The sequence below is a fragment of the Rana temporaria genome, chromosome 2 (genome assembly GCF_905171775.1).
Source record: "Rana temporaria chromosome 2, aRanTem1.1, whole genome shotgun sequence".
Classification (NCBI taxonomy): domain Eukaryota; kingdom Metazoa; phylum Chordata; class Amphibia; order Anura; family Ranidae; genus Rana; species Rana temporaria.
In genome coordinates, this window is record NC_053490.1 from 489,440,369 (window position 1) to 489,465,550 (window position 25,182).

At 40.3% G+C, this 25,182-nt stretch overlaps 1 protein-coding gene across 1 annotated transcript in view; it reads right to left on the reverse strand.

Moving 5' to 3' along the window:
• The window catches only part of TMPRSS15 (transmembrane serine protease 15), a 505,254-nt gene that overhangs the window by 321,866 nt on the left and 158,206 nt on the right, over positions 1-25,182 (reverse strand). Inside the window, exons 8-9 of the mRNA XM_040338815.1 lie at positions 14,812-14,921; positions 5,148-5,291 (exon numbers count right to left, since the gene is read on the reverse strand). Coding sequence (XP_040194749.1) covers positions 5,148-5,291; positions 14,812-14,921 — 254 coding nt within the window. The remainder of the gene's footprint in view (positions 1-5,147; positions 5,292-14,811; positions 14,922-25,182) is intronic.

The following is a 25,182-nucleotide window of genomic DNA, read 5'->3' on the forward strand; positions in this document are numbered from 1 at the left end:
GCAATGCAAAGTGGATTTTCCTTTAGTAAACCAACCCCTCTGTGTACTTGCCTCTATCCAAAGCACCTAGCTTGATTTACGTCACCTCTCTTATTCCTCTGCTATCTGCATGAGTCACATATAAGAGTACCAGACAATCCTGGGCTATTCCCCTCCCCCTGCCAACCCTCTCTGCAACCCTCCCACAACACACTGCAGGTGATTGACAGTCTCAGCTGTGCATGTTTCCCAATGAGATTGTAGTGCAGTTGCCTTTTGTAAATAGACCCCATTATAGGAGGATATGCTTTGTTAATTTTGTATTTTAGAGGTTTGTACCACTTTAATTCTACTTTACTGTAAGGGGCATTTTGTTTCCAGTGATCCTTTTAAGCTTAGTGACATGTAGGATTTTTCTTTTCAATTCGTTTTTATTAGGTGTTTTAACAACAGTTACATAATATTGCAAAATACACATTGCCCTGTCTGTAGGGATAACAATAATACATCACGTAAATTTGCAAGTAAAGGAATTCTTTTGTTTTGTAGGTTAATTGGTTACGTTAACCTTAGATCAATTCTAGGTATGGTATCGATACCGTGCTCCCGGCACCCCCATGGGGATCAAACTGTGCCACAGACCACATGCTCGCACCTTCATATAATGCTATACATGCTGCCATATAACTATTTTTCACAATACATTCACTTTATGTTTTGTTCCCCTTTTGACCACGTGTATATTAAGCCGTAACTCCCTCCAAACAGAAAGAAGGAAAAGACAAAAATATAACAATATTAACATAAATAATGTAACAATTAAAAAAAAAAAAACAGTTCACATGCACCACATGTACCACTTCTAGAAGTAAGTCAGCCACCATTAATCATTAATCATCAATAGGATATGACGCAACCCTTGTCTCCCAGTAGGAATTAAATCTGGGGATTGTGTATTGTGTCTTAAAGGGGTTGTAAAGGTACAATTTGTTTTTCCTAAATAGCTTCCTTTATCTTAGTGCAGTCCTCCTTCACTTACCTCATCCTTCCATTTTGCTTTCAAATGTCCTTATTTCTTCTGAGAAATCCTCACTTCCTGTTCTTCTGTCTGTAACTCCACACAGTAATGCAAGGCTTTCTTCCTGGTGTGGAGTGTCGTGCTCGCCCCCTCCCTTGGACTACAGGAGAGTCAGGACGCTCTCTACGTTGCAGATAGAGAAAGGAGCTGTGTGTTAGTGGGCATCCTGACTCTCCTGTAGTCTAAGGGAGGGGGTGAGCATGACACTCCACACCAGGGAGAAAGCTTTGCATTACTGTGTGGAGTTACAGACAGAAGAACAGGAAGTGAGGATTTCTCAGAAGAAATAAGGACATTTAAAAGCAAAATGGAAGGATGAGGTAAGTGAAGGAGGACTGCACTAAGGTAAAGGAAGCTATTTCGGAAAAAAAAAGTTGTACCTTTACAACCCCTTTATCTCTAAAAAATAACTTCAGATAGAGTAGGGGCTATTGTAGACTTCCATTTAGAGGTTATAGTTAATTTTGCTGCGATCGACATGTAGGATTTTTCAACCTAAAATCCCTGCGCTGAAATCCCTGAAGACTACCACCCATGGTGTGAAATGTATCAGATCACCTCAGTTGGACCCTGCATTTCACATGATCATGCAAATCCACAGAATGCATGTCAAGGGAAACAAATGCAAGTACGTAATGTGCTTACTTTCATTCTCTCATGCATGTCTGCCCCTTAATTGAAAGTCATTTTAAAACGATAGCATATTATTTTTATTCTTTGTACATAGATTCAAAAAATATTGCCTCTTTTTCTACTGACAAGTACCACATTTTAAATCAGAAAACTAGCTTTGCCATCTTTCCAAAATGCACAAAACAAACCTTTGTTCTGCCAAATTCATTAGTGAGCTGCAGAAACTAAGCCAAAAATAAAACATGCTGAAATATTGAAAGGTGCTTTACTTTCTCTAGCTAAGCCATTCAGCGAGCACAGAAGGCAAGCTTATTTTAGAAATAGGAGTTGCAAATGCCAGAACAACAGGTCCTGATCTAAAGCTTGTTGAAAACTGGCTCTGGGGAACATTACCCTATAACAGCATTCTTCTGCTTATTTATCAAAGCCAGCACATTTTGCCTGCATAGAAACTAGGAGTAATAAGCACAAAGTCTAAATGCAAGCTTATAGAAATTTTAGCATTAGCACAACAAATGTTTAAAGTAATATCATGTTGTTGTATTTTAAAAGATGAAAGCGAGTTAACATGTCAGATCCAATAAAGCCTGAGGCCCCGTACACACGGCCGAGGAACTCGACGTGCCAAACACATCGAGTTCCTCGGCAGTCCTGGAGCCGCCGAGGAGCTCGGCGGGCCGAGTTCTCCCATAGAACAACGAGGAAATAGAGAACATGTTCTCTATTTCCTCGCCGAGGTCCTCATCGGCTTCCTCGGCCGAAAGTGTACACACGGCCGGGTTTCTTGGCAGAATTCAGCTCTGAACCGAGTTTCTGGCTGAATTCTGCCGAGAAACTCGGTCGTGTGTACGGGGCCTAACCCTGTGCAGACAAAAAATGATCCCTTGCAGTGGGGATGGGCCCAAACCGCAAGGGTTAATAGCAGTGGCGGCAGGTGCTAAACTTTTTTTTTGGGGGGTGGGGCAAACAAACCCCCCCAGGTCCGCCCGCACTCAGCCTCTCTATGGTGATGGTTGCACTCAACCCCTCAACGGTGACGCCCCCCCCCACACTCACCCCTCAACGGTGACACCCCCTGCACTCACCCCTTCACAGTGACGACTCCCCCCATTATCTCCCTCCAGGGTGATGCCCCCCCCACACTCACCCTTTATGGCTTCCTCGGCTTCTCCTCTCAGGCAACCTGGTCTGCCTTCTGTCCTGATTGGCTTGGAGAGGAAGCCAGAAGACAATAGTGAATATTAATTTGCTATTGTCGCTAGTGGGTGGGTTTGGGGTGCAGTGCTCTGCGCTCCAAGCCCAACCCTTTTCAGGCAATGATTGTCAATGACAGCTGATCATGTGGTAAGGGGCCAGGATCGGCCCCTTTTCTCCGCTCTGTGATCAGCCAAGTCTCATGGACTCACTGATCACAGAGGACGCCGCATACGCCCCACAGGGGGTGCACAGGCAGCAAATGCTCGGGAGGAAGTATGTGGACACCATCCCGGCAATTTAGGCCCACGCTGTAGCCATCTTTGGGCTATAGTGCAGGTGTGAGCAGGTTAACTTAACTGGTTATCATGATGATTTTTTGGTTTCAATACTTTGAACAAGTATTAGACATGTACATTTGTTTTTGTACAAATGCATTTTTGGCCCAATTTCGGGTATTTTCGTTATCGTTTTAATCCGAAATCTGAAAGATCCGACATAATAAAATGCTTTATTTTAATTTTCGTTGCTACAACAGTTCGATATAGATAGGAGATTCGCCTTGACGCTGACAATAGCAATCTGTGTCTATCGAACCTGTGGTCGAATGTGCCTAACCTTAACTCTATTAGTCCAAGATTATTCTACATAGAGAGGAAAGATTCGACATTGAGAGAAAATATTTGACTTTATAGAGATAGTGTTGGGGTAGACCATTTGACATGAACGACCAAAATTCGATGAAGCAACAAAAAACATACAAATGTCAAATCTGTCATTGAAGGCTTATGGTGTCTGTCAAAAGTTCTAAGAAGATTCGACAAGCAGCTAAACTGTACGACGTCGCAATCGTACATTTCTGGTCAAATGCTCGGCCCATAGGCTACAGAAAAATTTGAATGTTGGTTGACTAGTAATAATAATTTATATATATAATTATTACTAGTGTCATACAACATTAGAATTCTTAGGCGGAACATTCAACTAGAAATGTATGATTGCAGCGTCGTAGAGATTAGCTGCTCTGTCAAATCTTCTTAGAACATTCGACAGACACCATAAGCCTTTAATGACAGATTTGACCTTAATTCATTCAGATTTTCTGACTAATCATTTTTTAAGGAAACAAAACAAATAAAAATTAATTTCGGGAGTAACTAAATAAATGTATTTTTCGGACGAAAATGAAATTCCGAAACAAAATATTTCTGTGTGCACATGTCTAACAAGTATGCAGATTAGGATTAGGTTTTCTCTGCTTCCTGATTTTCATACCTCAAATAAAACAATATTGTTGCTAGGCAATTAGCATTTTCAAAAGAAGGTCAGCAATGGAAGTCCTACACACAAAGTCAAAGTATCCATTACTCCACCCAGCTTGAGACCTGTACTGCGTTGCAATATTAAAATTACCAAATTTTACCTATTTGTGCCTACAAAGTCCATCTTTTTTGAAAAAAACAACACCACTTGGTTTCTGTTTTTTTCTGGAATCCATATATTTTAGGGTGTGGCACATGTTTATTAATGAGTGTGTGATTACCACCCTAGGGCAATTATAATCACAAAACATTCCACAAAGTCAAAGTGTTTGACTGCTGCAGAACTTTAATATCACATAGATTAATCTATTTGTTTCCCCATGAACCCTGCTTCTCAGTCTTACACATCTTTTAAAGCCCTAATAATGGGGACTTTAGCAAAACAGAAATATGTTGGCTGTAGCTTACTGTGTCACCCTAAGACTTAATACATTTAGATTTCCAGACTACATTAATCAGTAATGGAGTTTTTTTTTCCTTTTTATTGATGGAATTTTTTGGAATACATTTTCTAGCTTTTTTTACACTATGAGGAGGTGTCCTCTTTTGTTTTTTCATTTTCTTTTTGCGTGTGGAGTCCATCTAATATAGCACAGATGAAAAAGTGATCCATCTCACCACGGCAAGGAAATTGAAGCAGATTTGATCCTGCCATTGTTCCCAGTGGAAATTTGTACCCCAGTGGAAAGGAAGAAACGCGATCCCCCAACATCCAGACCAGTCATTGGGCTGTCCATGCATGTCAGACCCACCGCCGTACAGTGATTTGGGTCCACCATAGCTGGTAAGGGTACTTAATCATTCCTGTACTAAAGACACTGGGGGAAGTGAGTGGAAATCTCCCAAAAATGAAGGGAAATCCCACCTTTGGCAGGTGTCACTTTAACAGATGACTGCATTAGAAGATTTTCACTCTATAGTGTTAAAGAAAATATACTTACTGGATATACTGCTGTTGGTAAAAGTTGTGTAGATTGCTAAAAAGCCTGGCCGACCATAAGAAAACGAATCAGTTTCAAATTCTACTGTTGCTTTATCAGAAAAAATCCGAATTATCCCAGGATTTGTGGAGCGATCATGAAAAGCTAAAAATAAATGCAGAGCAAAAAACTCATTATGTTACTGATAAAACATTTGAGTATTCAGTGTTCAAAACGACATTGATGTTAATTTTGCACACAAAGGATAGTCATGATGGAAAAATTATTTAAATGTACTGTAATTGCTTTAACCTGTTTACCATACAGACTCTGACAAAGTTTTTTCATAAAAGCCAATTACAGTGATACAAAATGGCATTCTCTTTGAGATACATTAAAGGTCCTTTTAACTTGTTGCGGTGCACTAATTACTACACTTACACTTGTAATTTTATTGCCTTGAATGAATAAATGATAAAGAATATCAAATATTACATATTTTAATGTGTGATACAATTCATGACTGCATTAGAATAGTTGAATAGCTTTGATATTATGAAAACCAAATTTACTGGGATATCTTTTATCAGCACATAGATATAGACTATATTCAATTTGATATGAATTGTACATTGTTGTGCTTCATTAGGCTGTGTTGAATGAATCTAATTATTACATGATAAGTAAAATAAAAAGAAATGCGTGAAAGAGAGCAATACTTAAAGTGGATGTAAACCTGATTTTTTTCTTTTTTAATGAAGACTTCTACCTGGTACAGTAGAGGATATCAAGTCACCTGTGCCCAGTCTTGCCACGAAGAGTTAATCCAGCTCTGAGCAATCCTCTTGTCTTTTTTTTTTAGTAAGATAAAAAAACTACATACAGATAAGTTTGTGTCGCCATATCCCCCAATGCTGTGACTGACATCTCGATTCTTTATCCCATGAACGAGCAGAGGGCAGAGTGTGTGTTACGATTCCAACTTAACATCCCCCCTCCTTTCTTCCCCAGATCTCCCAGAATTGGCTGCTCAACACCTCAGTATGACTGGACATGGATGTTACTCATCATGGGGCATGATGAGTGTGACTGAAGAGAAGAAGAGTGTAGAGGTGGGCAGGGAGTCTTGTGATATCAGAACTTTGCCCACTAAGCCCTTGCAAAAAGGCCCGCTCCTTGACTCCAAAGTTTTGCGGGGCTCCTACTGCTAAAGGGATTAACATTTGCAAGGTGGCGATACATGCAGGAGGCTTGTGTATATATATATATATATATATATATATATATATATATATATATATATATATATATATACATTAATACTGTGCCATTAGTTTATTCTGGGTGAGTAGTGGGTTTACATCCACTTTAAGATACAGATGATAAGAGGAGATGGTGTGACAGGTCAGAAGAGGAGAAGGATGAAAGGAGACAGGAGGAGAGGTAAATGGGTTGAAAGGAAAGACGATTATGAGATAGAAGAGGAGTGGGAGACAAAAAGGACAGGAAAGGAGATAAGATGATGGGATAGAAAAGGAAGAGGGGGTAAAAAGGACAGGAGAGGAGAGAAGATGATGGGAGAGAAAAGGAGGAGGGGGTAAAAAGGACAGGAGAGGAGAGAAGATGATGGGAGAGAAAAGGACGAGGAGGCAAAAAGAACAGGAGAGTAGAGAAGATGTGAGAGAAAAGGAAAGGGAGGAAAACGAACAGGAGAAGAGATGAAAGGTCAGGAAAGCAAAAGTGAGTTAAGGGACAGGAGAGTATGTCCACACACTAATGCAGCATACAGACGAGCAGAAATTCCGACAACAAAACCGTGGATTTTATTCCGATGGATGTTGGCTCAAACTTGTCTTGCATACACACGGTCTCACAAATGTTGTCAGAAATTCCGAACGCCAAGAACGCAGTGACGTACAAGACGTATGATGGCACTATTAAAGGGAAGTTCAATACCAGTCGTGTTAGTAGAAATTTGGTGAGAGACGATTCGCACTTTTCAGTCCGTTTGTGTACATTTTAGCTGTCTGTGGTGATGTCATTAAGCAAAGCGCAATGAAAGAATCACACATATCCATGAGCAGGCGTGGTCATTTTTGGTTTAGCAGGCATGCTGATGTAATTGATGATGGATTTACATCATACTTTTTTTTTTCATAGGAAACTTGGGTTATTACTTTGGTTATAACTCTCCCTTACTCTATCCAAAATAAGGAAGTTGTGCCTTTAATTTTACGATAACTGTGTGATTGGGTCTAGTAGATATGCCTACCTATTGCTTAGGAAGGAGAAAGTTACTAATTTTTAACAATGGTTACAAAATCTTAGTTATATGTATTACTACCAATGAGAATGTGCTATCTCCATTATGAACACTAGTTTTACCAGACCGAGCGCTTCCATCTCGTACTTGATTCAGAGCATGCGTGGAATTTTGTGCGTCGGAATTGTCCACACGCGATCGGAATTTACGAGAATGGAATTTGTTCTCAAATTTTTGTTGTTGGAAATTCCGACAGCAAATGTCTGATGGAGCCTACACATGGTCGGAATTTATGACAACAAGCTCCCATCAAGCATTTGTTGTCAGAAATTCCGACCGCGTGTACGCAACATTGCACTGTTCCTCATTCACCAGGCACATTTTACTAGCTATCAGCTAGAAAGTGGCACACACATAGGGCCAGATTCACATAGGTAAGCGGATCTTTAGATCCGCGTAACTTATGTGATTTAAGATCCGCCGCCGCAAGTTTTTGAGGCAAGTGGGTAATTCACAAAGCACTTACCTCAAAACTTGCGGCAGCGTATCGTAAATTCCCTGGCGGAATTCAAAATCCTGGTGTCTAGGGGGAGTGTACTATTCAAATCAGGCGCATTCCCGCGCCGATCGAATAGCGCTAAATGACGTCGCAATGACGTCATTGGTTTTGACGTGAACGTAAATGGTGTCCAGCCCCATTCACGGACGAGTTACGCAAACAACGTAAAATTTTTAAATCGTGAAGCGGGAACGACGGCCATACTTAACATTGGCTGCGCCTCATAGACCCAGGTGTAACTATGCGCCGGAAAAAGCCTAACGCAAACGACGTAAAAAAAAAGCGCTGGGCGGTCGTTCGTTTCTGAATCGGCGTATCTCCTCATTTGCATATTCGTCACATAAATAAACCGAATCGCCACCTAGCGGCCGGCCTGGAATTGCATCCTAAGATCCGACGGTGTAACATAGTTACACCTGTCGGATCTTAGGCATATCTATGCGTAACTGATTCTATGAATCAGTCGCATAGATACGACCGACGAAACTCAGAGATACGACGGTGTATCAGGAGATACACCGTCGTATCTCTATGTGAATCTGGCCCATAGTCTAAATTCTCTCTTACTTACTGATTAGGCACTCCATCACCAGCCGCTGATGATCTCAGCAAGTGGTGGATACAATTTTCCTATATCAGCTTTGCACACCTCGTCTAAATACATTGGGCTGCTTGGCTTCCACTACCACCACATTGGAACTCCAGTGAGAGATAAATGAAAGCAGCCACCACATGTCTAATTACTCATTGTACTGGCCAAGCTCCATTCCCCCTCGCTATTGATTAGGAATAAACAAGATCTTTCTTGACACTGCTCTAAGCCAGATCGTGTAGTAGGTACATGATCTGGCCCCTCCTGGGTCTGTGGCGCGCACGCCCGCTACCGGCGACCCACTTTGATTGGACACATCGATAGACAATCAGCGGTTCCAGCAGACGCGATGTCCACCTGGACCCGCAGATCCTTTTTTTAAGCAAGTTCAGGGGCACAATGCAAGTAAATAACAAATGATTTATGGAAATGAAAATCACTGCATGTAAGCATTGTAACCTCTTCTTGACTGCCCCACACAGACATACTGCGGCAGGGCTGCTGCTCTGAGCCATATCGTGTAGTAGGTACGTGATCTGGCCCCTCCTGGGTCTGTGGCGCGCACGTCCGCTACTGGCGACCCACTTTTATTGGACACAGCGAGAGCCAATCAGTGGTTCCAGCAGACGGGATGTCCACCTGGACCCGCAGATCCTTCTGGAGACAGGCAGAATGGTAGACCGGAGGGCAAGGCAGTGATCTTGGCAGCAAAACCCTATTTTGCCTTCCCACAATACAACCACCCCTCACACAGTTAGAAAGCACTCCCAGGGCACACAGTTAACCCTTTGATCACCCCTAATGTGTTTACCTCTTCCCTGGCAGTGACATTAGTACAATGACAGTACATATTTTTTAGCACTGATCACTGTTTTAGTGTTACTGGTCAAAAGTGTCAGGTGTCCGATTTCCGCAATATCGCAGTCCCGCTATAAGTCGCTGATCACCACCATTACAAGTAAAAAAAAAACTCACAGTTTGTAGACACTATGGCCGGGATTCAGAAAGGACTTACGACGACGTATCTCCAGATACGCCGTCGTAGGTCCAAATGTGCGCCGTCGTATATATACGCTTATTCAGGAAAGCAGATACGCCTGAACTATGCCAAGATACGACCGACGTAAGTCTCCTACGCCGTCGTATCTTGGGTGCATATTTACGCTGACCGCTAGGGGCGCTTCCGTAGATTTACGCATTGAATATGTGAATGAGCTAGATACGCCGATTCATGAACATACTTGCGCCCGTCGCAGTAAGCTATGCCGTTTGTGTAAGGCGTACGTCCGGCGTAACTTTACCCCTCATAAAGCAGGGGTAAGTCATGTTAAGGTATGGGCGCAGGGAACAGCGTCGTATTTTACGTCGTTTGCGCAAGTCGTACGTGAATGGGGCTGGGGTAGGTTACGTTCACGTCTAAAGCATTGAGCCGACGTATCTTAGGGAGTATTTGCGACGTGATTCTGAGCATGCGCGCGCATGCGCCGTTCGTTCGGGCATGCATTTACATGGGGTCACGGTTAATTATAATACAACCTTGAATTAGGCGGGCTTACGCCGGCCCAGTTACGTTACGCCGGCGTACATATGGGAGCAAGTGCTTTGTGAATACTGTATTGCCTCTCAATGCTAAGACGGCGTAGCGCATATGAGATGCGCTACGCCTAACTAAAGATGCGCCGATCTCTTTGAATCCCGGCCTATAAATTTTGCGCAAACCAGTCAATGTTGATTATTGCGATTTTTTTTTTTACCAAAAATATGTAGCAGACTACATATTGGCCTAAACTGATGAACGGAAGAAGCAAAACATTTTTTCCTTTTTTTTTTTGGATATGTTTTATAGCAGAAAGTAAAAAATGTATGTAGATTTTTTCAAAATTGACGGGCTTTTTTGTTTATAGCGCAAACAATAAAAACGCAGAGGTGATCAAAAACCACCAAAAGAAAGCTGTATTTGTGGACAAAAAGGACAAATATTTTATTTGTGTACAGCGTTACATGTCCATGCAATTGTCAGTTAACCACTTCAGCCCCGGAGGATTTGGCTGCCCAACGACCGGGCCAAGATTTGCCATTCGGCACTTCATCGCTTTAACTGGCAATTAAACGGTCTTGTGACGTGGCACTCAAACAAAATTTACATCCTTTATTTCCCACAAATAGATCTTTCTTTTGGTGGTATTTGTTCACCTGCGGTTTTTATTTTTTGCGCTATAAACAAAAAAAGAGCGACAATTTAGAAAAAAATGAAATTTTTTTCCTTTTTACTATAATAAATATCCCCAACAAATATATAAAAAAATCTAATTTATTTTTTTAATTTAGGCTGATTGGCAAAAAAAAAATGCAATAAACGTATATTGATTGGTTTGTGCAAAAGTTATGGCGTCTACAAAATAGGGGATCATTTTATGACATTTTTATTATTATTATTTTTTTACTAGTAATGGCGACACTTTTGACGGTATTTTGGGACCATTGTCATGTAGACATTTATATATAAAATGCACTGATTAGTGTTTAAATGACACTGGCAGGGAAGGGGTTAACCACTAGGGGGCGAGGAAGGGGTTAAGTGTGACCTAGGGAGTGATTATAACTGTGTGGGGGCTGGGCTACCAGTGACACGACACTGATCACTGCTCCCGATGACAAGGAGCAGTAGATCACTGTCTTGTCACTAGGCAGAACAGGGAAATGCCTTGTTTACATAGGCATCTCCCTGTTCTGCCTCTCCATGACACGATCGCAGGACACCAGCGGACATCAAGTCCACGGGTCCCGTGGGCATGGTCACAGAGCGCACACCCACATGGTAGCAATTTCAAAGCAATATACAGGTACGTTGCTTTGCGCAGCCGTGCCATTATGCCGATGTGTAAGTACAGGCGGCGGTTTGAAAGAGGTTAACCACTTGCTGCCCGCCATATAGCAAAATGACGGCGGCAAAGTGGTTTCAATATTCTGACTGGATGTCATATGACGTCATCAGGATATTGAGCCCCCCGGGGTCGCGCATCATGGCGATCGTTGTTGCAGGGTGTCAGTCTGACACCCCGCAACACCGATCTAGGTAAAGAGTCTCTGAAGGAGACTCTTTACCACGTGATCAGCCGTGTCCAATCACGGCTGATCACGATATTAGACACGAGTAGAGGAGGGCCAATCGGCTGCTCCTCTGACAGGGGGGTTTGTGCTGATCGATTATCAATGCAGCCACCCCCCCCGAGGATGCCCACACTGGACCACCAGGGATGCCACCAGACCACCAGGGATGCCCACCACAGGTATGCCACCCTAGACCACCAGAGATGCCAATCAGAAATAAATAATGGATGCGTATTGGATGCCAATCAGTGCCCACACTGGATGCCAATCAGTGCCCACAATGGGCATCACTGATTGGCAGGCATTATTGTTTGTCACCCATTAGTACACATTACAGTACATCAGTGCCCATCCATGCCACCTATCAGTACCCATCCATGCCCATCCGTGCCACCTATCAGTGCCCATCCATACCGCCTATCAGTGCCCATCCATGCCGCCTATCAGTGCCCCTCTGTGTCGCCTATTTGTGCCCATCAATGCCGCCTATCTGTGCCCATCCATGCTGCATATCGGTGCCCATGCATGCTGCATATCAGTGCCACCTATCAGTGCCCATCAGTGCCGTGTATTAGTGCCCATCATCAGTTCCCATCAATGCCACCTTATCAGTGCTACCTCATCGGTGCCCATCAGTACCGCCTTATCAGTGTCCGTCAGTGCAGTACCATCAGTGCCCATCAGTGAAGGAGAAAATGTACTTGTTTACAATGTTTTGTAACTGAAACAAAAAAATAAACGTTTTTTTTTTTTTCCAAATTTTCTGTAATTTTTTTTTTTTTTTAGCAGAAAATAAAAATGTGTTTAGGAAAAATACTGCGCAGGTCTCAAAAAACGTGAATAGTGTGACACTATAATAGGAAATAAATAAATAAAAAATATAAATAAAATAAAAATAAAAAAGGCTGCTGCAGCTCATATGTCAGATAAAACATAAAATAGCAAATATGAAAAGTAGAAGCTGCGCTGCAAATACAATTAAACCAACATAAAATAACAATATGCTGAAGATGGTGCACCAAAATTACCAGTGCAATCTAATTAATAAAACTCAAGTGAAAAAAGTGCAAAGACCATATGAAGGGGTATCGCAAAAAGATGACAGAAAGTTCTCCGAATGGGTGATAAGAGGTCCAAATGCAATCCTGTGAATCAGTACAGCTGATGAGAATAGCCTCCACCACTTAAGTTCTAGCTGCTTACCAGAACAAAGGGTTAATCAGACATGTATGACACACAAGCCAATTTCAGAAATCCAGGATATGCTGACACTCTTTCTCTGTCTCACAGATCTTGCTCATCAGACCAAATTTTCTCCATAAGTGTGACCCAAAAGAAAAGTACTGACATAGCGTGATACCGTTTTCAAGAATTTAATAGTAAAAAGTAGTGCACTCACATGTATGCAGGTAAAAAAGTGCGTGTAATCATAATAGCCGGCCGGCTCTGCTGTCCGCTCGTCCTTCCGGGTAGACAGCGTGGTATAATCCGTGGTGACGTCAGCACGCCGCTCCTCCCTACGCCGTTTCGTCACAACAATGACTTCTTCCAGGGGCGTCGTGCCCCTGGAAGAAGTCATTGTTGTGACGAAACGGCATAGGGAGGAGCGGCGTGCTGACGTCACCACGGATTATACCACGCTGTCTACCCGGAAGGACGAGCGGACAGCAGAGTTATTATGCTATTATGATTACACGCACTTTTTTACCTGCATACATGTGAGTGCACTACTTTTTACTATTAAATTCTTGAAAACGGTATCACGCTATGTCAGTACTTTTCTTTTGGGTCACACTTATGGAGAAAATTTGGTCTGATGAGCAAGATCTGTGAGACAGAGAAAGAGTGTCAGCATATCCTGGATTTCTGAAATTGGCTTGTGTGTCATACATGTCTGATTAACCCTTCGTTCTGGTAAGCAGCTAGAACTTAAGTGGTGGAGGCTATTCTCATCAGCTGTACTGATTCACAGGATTGCATTTGGACCTCTTATCACCCATTCAGAGAACTTTCTGTCATCTTTTTGCGATACCCCTTCATATGGACTTTGCACTTTTTTCACTTGAGTTTTATTAATGAGAAAATAAAAATCCCAGAGGTGATCAAATACCATCAAAAGAAAGCTCTATTTGTGAGAACAAAACGATAACATTTTAGTTTGGGTACAGTGTAGCATGACCGCGCAATTGTCATTCAAAGTACAAGAGTGCTAAAAGCTGAAAATTGATCTGGGCAGGAGGGTGTAAAAGTGCCCTGTATGGAAGTGGTTAAAGTAACGCAGTGCTGTATCGCAAAAAATGGCCTAGTCATGAAGAAGCGTAAACCTTCCGGAGCTAAAGTGGTTAAATAGGTTATTTTTTTGGTGCTTTTGCCTGCAATTTTTTAAGGTGGTGACAGGGACTCTAATTTTTTTTTTTTTTAATACCTCTTCTCTGTGTGTGTAATATCAACAATGTTCAACTAATGGAATACTAATTTGGTTTAAAAAAAAATGCTCATATAATGATTCCAATGTATTTCATTCTGTTGTCCCATTCTAAATATCAGCTACGGGAATTGAATGTCAAGATCCTAAAGATTTGTGTGTGCATTTTTGGATATGTGCAGATGATACTGAATTGACACGGTTGCAACATTTACAATTTCAGATGACATACTGTGGCAGAGCTGCTCCTTCTTCTTATTATAATCTTTTACAATGATGTTGCTGTTGCTGCAAAACACTGTGTTAACACAAAATACATAAGGAGCAAGCACAGGACTTTTCATGCCTACAATCTCTCAGTAGGATCAGGAGTTCTTTTACTCAGAAAACAATATGCGTCAGCAGTTCCACAATACAAAAGCATACTTATTAATAATTTCCTGCATCTTCCTACACTTTGGGGTTAGCAAAGACATAAATTCAGCCAACTTTATCGCAACTGTGTTTTGTGTCAGAATCGTTCACAATAGCAGTGTATCTGCTTCTTTCCTGACTCGTAGCATACATGTTAAACAACTTTAGATAAAAGACAAACTGTAACACCAAGGTGAAGTCTTCCATTTACGTAGCAGATGTCTATATAAAAAAAACTGTCATAGTAAATCTTTTTTTTTCCCAACGTGTAGCTTATGCCTGACATTTTTCTTAAAAATATACCTGAACATTGAAGCTTACCTCTCAGGGTTTTGTTTGGTCCAAAGCCTTCGTAAAACCTTAACACATCTGCGTAATTTTCAATATCAAAAGACACAAATTTTAATTCGATGTTCAAACTGTTCTTAACACTGTAAAAGAAAACAATTTGTATGAAAATAGAAAAATAACAAGAACATTAACCACTTTCACCCAAAAAAGGGACAAAAAAGGTAAAAAAAAAAAAAAACACACGTAGCTTGGGACAAGTCCTTTAATAAAAAAAAAAATTCCAGTGCTGTAATCCTTCTATGACCCGGACCCACCACTACGAACGATACAGCCTCCATAGGAGGTGCCCGGCCAAATGACGCGCAACCCGTCTGACAGCTCTTAAATAGCCAAGGGTGGGGCCACCCGTGACGTGGATGGGTGACCCTGCCCCCCTCTGACGCAACAGGGGTTTCCTGCGGTTTCCCGGAATGAGGCCCTTGTCCCCATCAACATGGGGACATCCTCCCCATGTTGAGGGCATGTGGCCTGGTACGGTTCAGGAGGGGGGGTGCTCTCTCGTCCCCCCTCTTTTCCTGAGGCCTGACAAGTTGCGTGCTCAGAAAAGGTATGAACTTTTGGGGGGAACCCCACGCCATTTTTTTTATTTTGGTGCAGGGTTCCCCTTAAAACCCATACCAGATATGAAGGGTCTGGTATGGATTTTGAGGGGGACCCCTACGCCATTTTTTTAAATTTGGCACAGGGTTCCCATTAATATCCATACCAGACCTGAAGGGCATGGTAATGGAATTTGGGAAGACCCCCACGCATTTTATTTTTAATTTGGGGTTCCCCTTAATATTCATACCAGACCCAAAGGGCCTGGTAATGAGCTGGGGGAACCCATGTCAATTTTTTCAATGAATGGACACACCCTAATCACTCTGGGTGGTGTCAATTCTCACTACTGCCCAGGCTCCCCCATGTGTTCCTCCCCTCCTCTCCACTGCTGTTTCAGGATGGAGAGCAGGGCAAAGGGCTAGTCAATGGGGTTAATTTACGAAAGGCAAATCCACTTTGCAAGTGCACTTGGAAGTTCAGTCGCTGTAAATCCTGAGGGGTAGATCTGAAATCATCATGTGCACAATCATGTGCAAGCTAAAATGCTGTTTTTTATTTTCCTTGCATGACCCCCTCGGATCTACAGCGACTGCACTTCCAAGTGCACATTCAGTGCACTTGCAGTGCAAAATGGATTTTCCTTTAGTAAATAACTCCCAATATGTAATTTACCGGCCCCGTCCTCTTCTAAATGAACACAGTGAACACACTCACTCACTGTGTTCATTCATAACTGAAGCATAGTAAACTGTGTTTTACTATGCTTCAGTTTGTGAATGAACATGAAGCTACTCAGCACAGAGCACTTCATTCACTACCTGTTCCGCTGAGGCTGCAGAGAAAGGCATTTTTGAAAAAACACAATATTTTGTACTTTTTGCTATAATAAATATCCCCAAAAAGCTAATTTTTTCCTCAGTTTAGGCCGATATTTATTCTACATATTTTTGGTAATAAAAATTGCAATAAGCGTATATTGATTGGGAAAAATGCTATAGCGTCTACAAGATAGGGGAAAGATTTATGGCACTTTTTATTATAATTTTTTTTTACTAGTAATGGCAGTGCTCAGCGATTTTTATCGGGACTATGAAATTAGGATGGACAGATCAGACACTTTTGACACATTTTTGGGACCATTGACAACTATACAGCGATCAGTGCTATAAAAATGCACTGATTTACTGTGTAAATGTCACTGGCAGGGAAGGGGTTAACACTCTGGGGTGATCAAGGAGTTACTGTGTTCCCTCATGAGTTTTCTAACTGTAGGGGGATGGAAGAGACTAAAGGAAATTACATATTGTTGTTCCTAGCTATTTGGAACACCAGCCAGTTGGATTTGCGTCCCTGTTCTGGCTCTCATGCCCGCGACCACCGGCCACGCGCATTGGCACCCCTGCCTGCTATCCCGCTTAAAGGAGCCAATGTAGAGCTATGGAGGTTCGCGGGAACATGTCAGTATAATGAGCCCAATTAAAATCTGCACAGACCTGAAGCCTCGTACACACGACCGAGGAACTCGACGGGCGAAACACATCATTTTCCTTGTCGGGTTCCTTGTTAGGCTGTCGAGGAACTCGACAAGCCAATTTTCTCCATTCCCGTCAAGGAAATAGAGAACATGCTCTCTTTTTGGCTCGTCGAGTTTCTCGACAGTTTCCTCGGCTAAAATGTACACACGACCGGTTTCCTCAGCAAAAAAATATCTCCCAGCAAGTTTCTTGCTGGTTTTTGCCGAGAAACTCGGTCGTGTGTACGAGGCCTAAGTCTTTCCAGAAAAGGTTCTTCCAAGGACCTAGGGACCCTTGGAGAAAAATGGGGACCTATCCCTGCAGGTCTACTGATGTCTGACTATCCTATGACTCTGATGTTAAGAGAACAGAGCACATTGTCTCTGCAGATTAGAGGATAAAACCTTAGCTAGGCTTTAGAAATGCATTTATGAACTATGACAAAGATAGGGTTTTATTATACATATTCCTAAACGTTTTATAAAGCTTGTGTTTCCTTAAGATTTCCTGGACTATATAATAACATATGTAGAAAATAAGCCTCCTGCCTTGAGCACAACAAAAGGAAAATAGTATTCCTGAAAGCAGAAGTATAGCCCTTCCACTGACATGTGCAGTATATTGCTCCAAATAGTCCATAAACCATTGGCTTAAAAGGTTGTCAAGTAAATGGCCTTTCTGGCAGTGGCAGGACTGAATGGTGTGATTTTTTACATTACCTATTTTTACATGACCTATTACATTTATATTTTTGATAAATGTCTTTCTTTGAGGCTTAAATTGGTATATATGCTTGCAATACCATTTATTTAACTGTAGTTCAGACGGCTAAAATATGAAAAGATAAAGGTTTGTTTTATTAGTAAAGGAAATATAATGCCAAATGTTAGAACAGATTAATCTAAGGGACTATTTCTTCCGAGACGAAACTCCTGTAAATCGATTTCATGCATTGTAATTATGTGGGCTGACTCATTAAGCCGTGAGATATGTTACATACTTTGATGAATAAGTCCTATAGAAGGTACACTGCACGACACTGGATCTATTCTCACTTGAAAGAATATTCACCGTAGGATGAATGTGGCATTTTATGTTCTACAAGATTTTCACATGAGCCTGTCTTACCCTCAGAACTTTATTCAGTGTCTGGTTTATAGCTTCAGTAATTCATCAAGAGTTAAAGGGACACTATGAGCTAAATGGTAAATGGTGAGATTCAGATAAGGTATATCTAAAGCCAAGCTTTGTATATCTCCCTATATAAATACATATACTATAATACATACATATATGTATATATTCTGTGCTTTTTTTTTTCTTTTTTTTTTTCTGTACAATGTATCACTACTGGACTAAAATGATCACAATATAAACTTGAAAATTAATACAGCATTAAAAATACATAACATACAAGTAATCAACATGCACTGAGCAATAATTCATTTAATAACAAATAAAAATAATAAAATGACGTGTACCACTTTTAAGGGAAAGTTATATTTGGTTACTAAGGTAACAGTGAACAACTGGTTGCTTCAGGCAACACATGGGGAACTTAGTAAGAAAAACATAAAATACTGATTGTTTGCGCTGAACAACAGAGTAATAAAATAAAGAATTTTAATGGAGAACAGAGTCTTCTCAAACACCTTTCCATACACAAGGCTCAGTGTGAATTCATACATGTGATGTTTTGAGAAAACCTAGATATATTTATATGTGTAGTGCTAATCTTTAATACCTGAATAATATACCAGCTGCTGTGCTAATAAGATTACAAAATTTGAAACAAAAATAGGCACAGAACTAAAATCTCCAATAAAATAGAGCTAATCAACTGCAGCAAAACACATTTTAAAATACAAAACAACAAAAAAAAAAAAACATTCTCTGTGCCATAAATAATTTAAAAGCAAGTGAAAAAAGTCTATGTATCGATGCATAAATGTTGAATAAATAAACTATGTAGACACCTGAGAAATGTATCCTAAATGAACAAGACAATGATCACTAGGTCTTCATATCAAACTCCATGTGGTAAAACAACTCCTTACCCCAAAAGTAATATAGATTTCCCATATTTAAAAAAATGCATAGTTGGTAAGACTGAATAAAGAGTGAATAAAAATGCAAAAAATAGCCACGCTAGATATGTGTACAAAGAAAAAAACACCTACAAGTGATAAAACAGCTGCTAGCACGGGGCTGTGGAAGCTGGCTCTTCTATGCATGCAGTTATCTGTCTTTTCCTATGGAATATGCTCTTCTGGGACACTGGAATCTATTCTCATATTCTATTGATTTCTTCATTTTTACTTTTGGACTTTTATAGCATTTTTGATGAATTTAGGTACTTACTATGTCACATAAATATTGTCACAAAGTTTTATTTTATTTTCTTAAATAATGTTGTATTTGTCTTTTTTTTTTTTTGATAGCGCTGCACTATACTGTATATATATATATATATATTGAAGACTGAATAAAGACACTGGTCTATCCAGTTCAACCTGTATGTGTGAGTGTGTTTATTTTTCTACCACTTTCCATATCCCTGTACATTGTGTTTGCTAAGAAACTCATCTAAACATTTTTTTTTATGTATCCACACTCCCCACTGACACCACTAATGCCCTGTACACACGATCAGATATCTGATGGAATCTAAACCGATGGATTTTTTCATCAGATATTCGATGAAGCTGACTTTCATCAGTCTTACCTACACACCATCGGTTAAAAATCTGATCTTGTCCAACGCGGTGACGTAAAACACTACGATGTGCTGAGAAAAATTAAGTTCAATGCTTCAGAGCATGCGTCGACTTGATTCTGAGCATGCATGGATTTTTGACCAATTTGACCAATGGATTTCCCCACAGACGATCGTTTTTTAAAAATGTTGTTTTTTTCAAATTAAAAACAGGTTCTATTTTTTTTCACCGATGGGAAAAAAACGATGGGGCCCACACACGATCGGTTCGTCTGATGAAAACGGTCCATCGGTCTGTTTTCATCAGACGAACCGATCGTGTGTACAGGGCATAACTGTGGAATGGAAATCCAATATCTTTACCGATCTAACACTAAAGAATTTCTTACCCATTTTAGGATTAAACCTCTTTTCACCCAACTTCATTGTGTGATCATATCCCCACCAAAGTGCCCCTTCTCTAGGGAGAATAGTGTTAATTTTGGTAGTTATTACTCATAACGAAGGTCCTACAGCCCTGCATTCATTTCATTGCCCTTCTCCAGATTCTCTCTAGTTCAGGGACCTCCTTTATGATGATTGGAGACCAAAGCTGGACTGCACACGCAATAAAATCACCTTAAAAAACTGCCAAACTCACGTCACTGTGTGTTTTGTTAGTAATGGAATTACCTAAGCCTTTCTTGTGTCCTGATATTTACGACAAAGTGATGTCACTAGGCATAGACAAGACAGATGACGTTCACCCACTATTCAGCGGTTGACCGCCTCTCAGCATCCTCACATCTATAGCAGGGATTTGATAAGGTCAGGTCTAGTCTTGATATGATCAGGACTCTAGAGCACTAGGGCTCAAGGGTGCAGAAGCTGAGGGGACCAGTCTAGCTGTGGAGAGGAGCAAGTACTGTATATTCACTTTTGTTGTTCCCCTAGGCATGAATGAGCAACTAACCCTCGCAGTGTGGGCACCACCCAACAAGTGACTTTTTTTTGCCTGGAGTTGGACTTTAACAATTGAAGCATTAAAAATGGAGTTAAGAGTTAAGATTATTAGGGATATATAACACTTTCAGTGATGCTACCTTTACTATCTCCTCATAAAAACGACTTTTTAATGAAACACTTGGAGCTTGGAGTTGATGTCTCTTTGTCCAAATTATTTTCATTTTGGAGCAATGGGTTGTTGTAAAGGCATTGTACTCTTTCAAGCATTTTGATTTCTTTAATTAGGTATTAGTTAAAACAAAAAAATGGAAATAGGCACTATTCTCATAATTTTTAAATACTAACAGAACTAGACAAGGATTTCTCTAAAAATGCTGACTGGGCTTTAATTACCACCTTACCTTTAATTACCACCCAGTACTACAAAGAAGAAACACAGGCATGTACTTAAATATGATAGGACCCTAGGGCCAGTTTTTAGATTTCATCACATGTTATATGCAGAATGTAATTTATTTACTGGAGTGCCCTTGTGGCAGAACTAATGTACGTGCAATTTAGAAAACTGAAAAGAGAGCATGTCACAAAGAAAGAGTTCTAGGGCCCTAGCCAATCCAGGCATTATACCTATGTACATCATAAAGACCTTACAGGACTTAAAATCATGGGGATTGACAAGTTCACCCACCACTGGAAAGGGAGCAGTTAAAGAGAAATACCTAGAATGGAATGGAAACCAAACTGATTTATCAGATCCCCTCGGTTTAAATATGGATTGGGATATCAAATTAATTGATATAAATCCCTGTTTGTAAAAGAGGAATTTATTCCATTTCAGTTGGGTCTTTGGTTTTTGCTATTTAGGGTCTTTACCATTTTTTTTTATATATATATATTGTGCATATGCTGCATTTTTTTTTAATAAGGAATATTTTAACTATCCTGGGTCTCCATAATCACTTTTGAATATTTTTTTTTTATCTTTCTATATTTGCACAAGAAGTTTAATTGGGATTTTTAAGTATTAGATGCTGCTCCTTAATGGTGTTACCACAGAAGATTACCGTTTTAAATAAAATAATCATATTCTATTACAAATTTGAATTAGCATAAAAATAATTCACTTAGGGTACCACTACAGACCTTTTTAGTAAGTGGATTTTGTAATTTGTTACTAATATTTGTGAATAGCAATAGAAAGTAAGTTCCTCTACCATCTGCTTTACATTGTGCTCCATCACTGTCAGATTGTGTTACTGAATCCCCCGAAGACGTCACATCTGATGAAACGCATAGGGAGGTGCTTACAATCTGACATCATTGTGAATATTCAGTTTGCAGTGCTGATGTATATGTGGCTTTATTATACCCTTTTGTGAACATGTTTTTTTTATGGCTGAATATATGTGGATTTTAATCTTAAGGTATTATGCTATGTGCAGTTTATTCTTTATCTTGAATGGGTCTTGACACCACTGTTTGGAGCTATTGTGAAAATTATTAATCTGCATCAAATAATCCCTCTTATGATGAGTGGCAAGCATAATAAACCTACCTTTGATTAAGTAGTATTAGCTTCTGGTAAGCGGCACATTGAGCTTGATTGACGATGGATCACATTATTTCCACATGGTGATATAGAGTTAATAGCACAGGCATTCTGGATGGAATTTTGCACTATTCACACACATTCTTTGTGAGTATGTTAATGTTCATAATAAGAATTTAATCTAATTGTGGTATGATACTATCTCCGATTTATACCTTTTCCTCCAATGAATAATATGAATTCAACTCTGAGTTCCTGAAGCCAATGGAGAAATAGAGGATCCTGCTGGGATACTTACTGTACACATTCCTCCTCCTTTGATGAAGGGCAAGCTTTTAAAACCTCAGGATGGTAAGAGGTTTAATGGTGGAGTAAGCATTAGGTAAGTTTTCGTGGTGGATAAGATCGTTAGCTCACAAATTTTGATAGAAACAACGGAAGTCATTGTACACAAATTTTAGACTTTCTTTTTTATAGTTTTTTTATTTTTTATTTATTTTAGGTTATCATGAAGTGACAGCGCTATACAATTTGATGTATAAAATGTAAGGGTTTACAACGACTTTAATAAAACCTATTTGTAGATCCAGAGATACAGGCAGTGAAAATCACCATAAAAGACCAGAGATCCCTAGTGGGTGGGACCAAGCACAAATTTACCAGGAATAAAAAGGCCATTCGATCTACTGTTGATGTGTGCAGACAGGTTTCAACAAAAAATACTTTGGATTCCATAAACATTTTTGTAAGCAGAATGTCAGCTAAAGTTTTTTCGTGACCCGTTCTGTTCAATAGAACCGTTCTAATAGGAGCGACTCAAGTCGCTCTGAGTTAGGAAAAGGTTCTTGTACGACTTTAAAGGGCGACTCGGGGCGACTTGCGTTGACTTCAGAGGAGACTTGCAAAATTACTTCTGTATTGAAGTCATCTTAAGATCGCCTTGCCGAGTCGCCCCCAAAGTCGGGCCGCCCCTGTGCGAACCGGCTCTAATAGTATGAAGATATGCAGATACACTTTAAGTGTGGAAAGATTTCACCTCACTTTCTGTCCCAATGACAATTGGATTTTGAAAATTTGGGGTTATTAGTGAAACAAGGATTGGTGATAAAGCATCAGTGGAGACAACTTTTTTCCATATTAACTTTTACAGGAGAGAGTTTCCCTTCCTAGGGGTAGATTTCCTCTCACTTCTGGTTGTCTCCCTCCTTTTGTAAGTAGGAGTCGTTTGTAAGTCAGGTGTTTGTAAGTAGGGGACTGCCTGTATATTGATGCTAACCATCCATTAGTGGTGGTGGCTGCATTTTTTTCCTAGGCTTTTTCTCCTCTGTTTTCACATGGGGATCTTGTCAATAACACATCTCCTGTATTAGAGTGCTGTAGTGGAGTGGATTTAGCTACACTAACCATTTGAAGCCAAACTCCAGCTTTTACTGCAGTTGCATAAGCAACTACAACAACTGTTTTTTTGGAAGGGGGATAAAGATTTTACATAACTAAATAAAAGCCAATTGTTGTAAGTACCCCTGTCAGTATTAAATGGTTTGTCTCAACCCTCTAATTGATATTTTTGCAGAACAAAATAAAACAACATATGCACTGGCTTGACCAGTGGGTGAAAATAAAGTAAAGAAACCCTAAAAAAAGAAAATAAATTCAACCACCACGTTTAAGAATTGGCAACCTGTAAAACAATACATGTTTTAGATTTAAAACTACTCTAATTAAATCTCCATATCCCTTCCATTCCTCTACTGCCATTCAGCACGCAGTTACACGACACAGAAAGCCCGATAACCTGAATTTTCTCTTCTGCAATTAAGCAACACAGTTATGTCGATATACTAACACCGGAAGGCCCCAAGTATTGGCCCTCCTCTTTCCAATCTTAAAGTGAATTATAGAGGTAGAAATCAAGTTAATTTCAGGTGCCTACACCAGCTGCATATACAGCAAAATGCATTTTATTATTTTTTGTAATAAATACATAACAGTATTCGATGATGCCTTTAATATCTCTTCAGCTTTAACATGATAGTGTTTTATTAGTTTTAGTTATTTCGTTTGTTCAGTTATATTAAGTAATTTACTCACATAGGGCCAGATTCAGAGAGATCGGCGTATCTTTAGAGCAGCGTAGCGCATCTGATATGTGCTACACCGACGTAACATAGAGAGGCTCGTACTGTATTCACAAAGCACTTGCTCCCTTTCTTGCGCCGGCGTAACGTAAAGTGGCCAGCGTAAGCCCGCCTAATTCAAAGTAGCAAGGCAGTGGGCGTGTAGTATTATAATGAAGCGTGACCCCATGTAAATGCATGGCCGAACGAACGGCGCATGCGCGCGCATGCTCAGAATCACGTCGCAAATACTCCCTAAGATACGTCGGCTCAATGCTTTCGACGTGAACGTAACCTACGCCCAGCCCCAATCACGTACGACCTACGCAAACGACGTAAAATCCGACGGCAGTTCCGAGGTCTATACCCTAAACGACTTAAACCAGCTTTTTGGTGGTTTAACTTTACGCCGGAAAAACGCCTTACGTAAACGACGTAGATTACAGCAACGGGCGCAAGTACATTTGTGAATCAGCATATTTCGCTTATTTACATATTCGACGCGTAAATCAACGAAAGCGCCCCTAGCAGCCAGCGTAAATATGCACTCAAGATACGACGGCATAGGAGACTTACGTCGGCCGTATCTTGCCACAATTCAGACGTATCTGATTTAGAGAATCAGCTCAGAGATAAGACGGCGCACATTTGGACTTACGACGGCGTATCAGTAGATACGTCGGCGTAAGTCTTTGTGAATCCGGCCCATAATTTTGGCATGCAGACCTATAAAAAAGGCTGCCACAATAACACTAGGTATGTGGTTATAAATAATATCTATATAATATTCAAACACAATGTGAGTTTTTACATCTAGCATACAGCATTTATCTTTTTTACAACATAAAGTATTTGAGAAATGAAGATTGGCATTTTATAAAAAGCTTGTAATTTGGAATTACTAGGTTAGATAGAAGCAGCTGTTAGAGCCTCTTCAGTGTTACTGTATTATGTTAT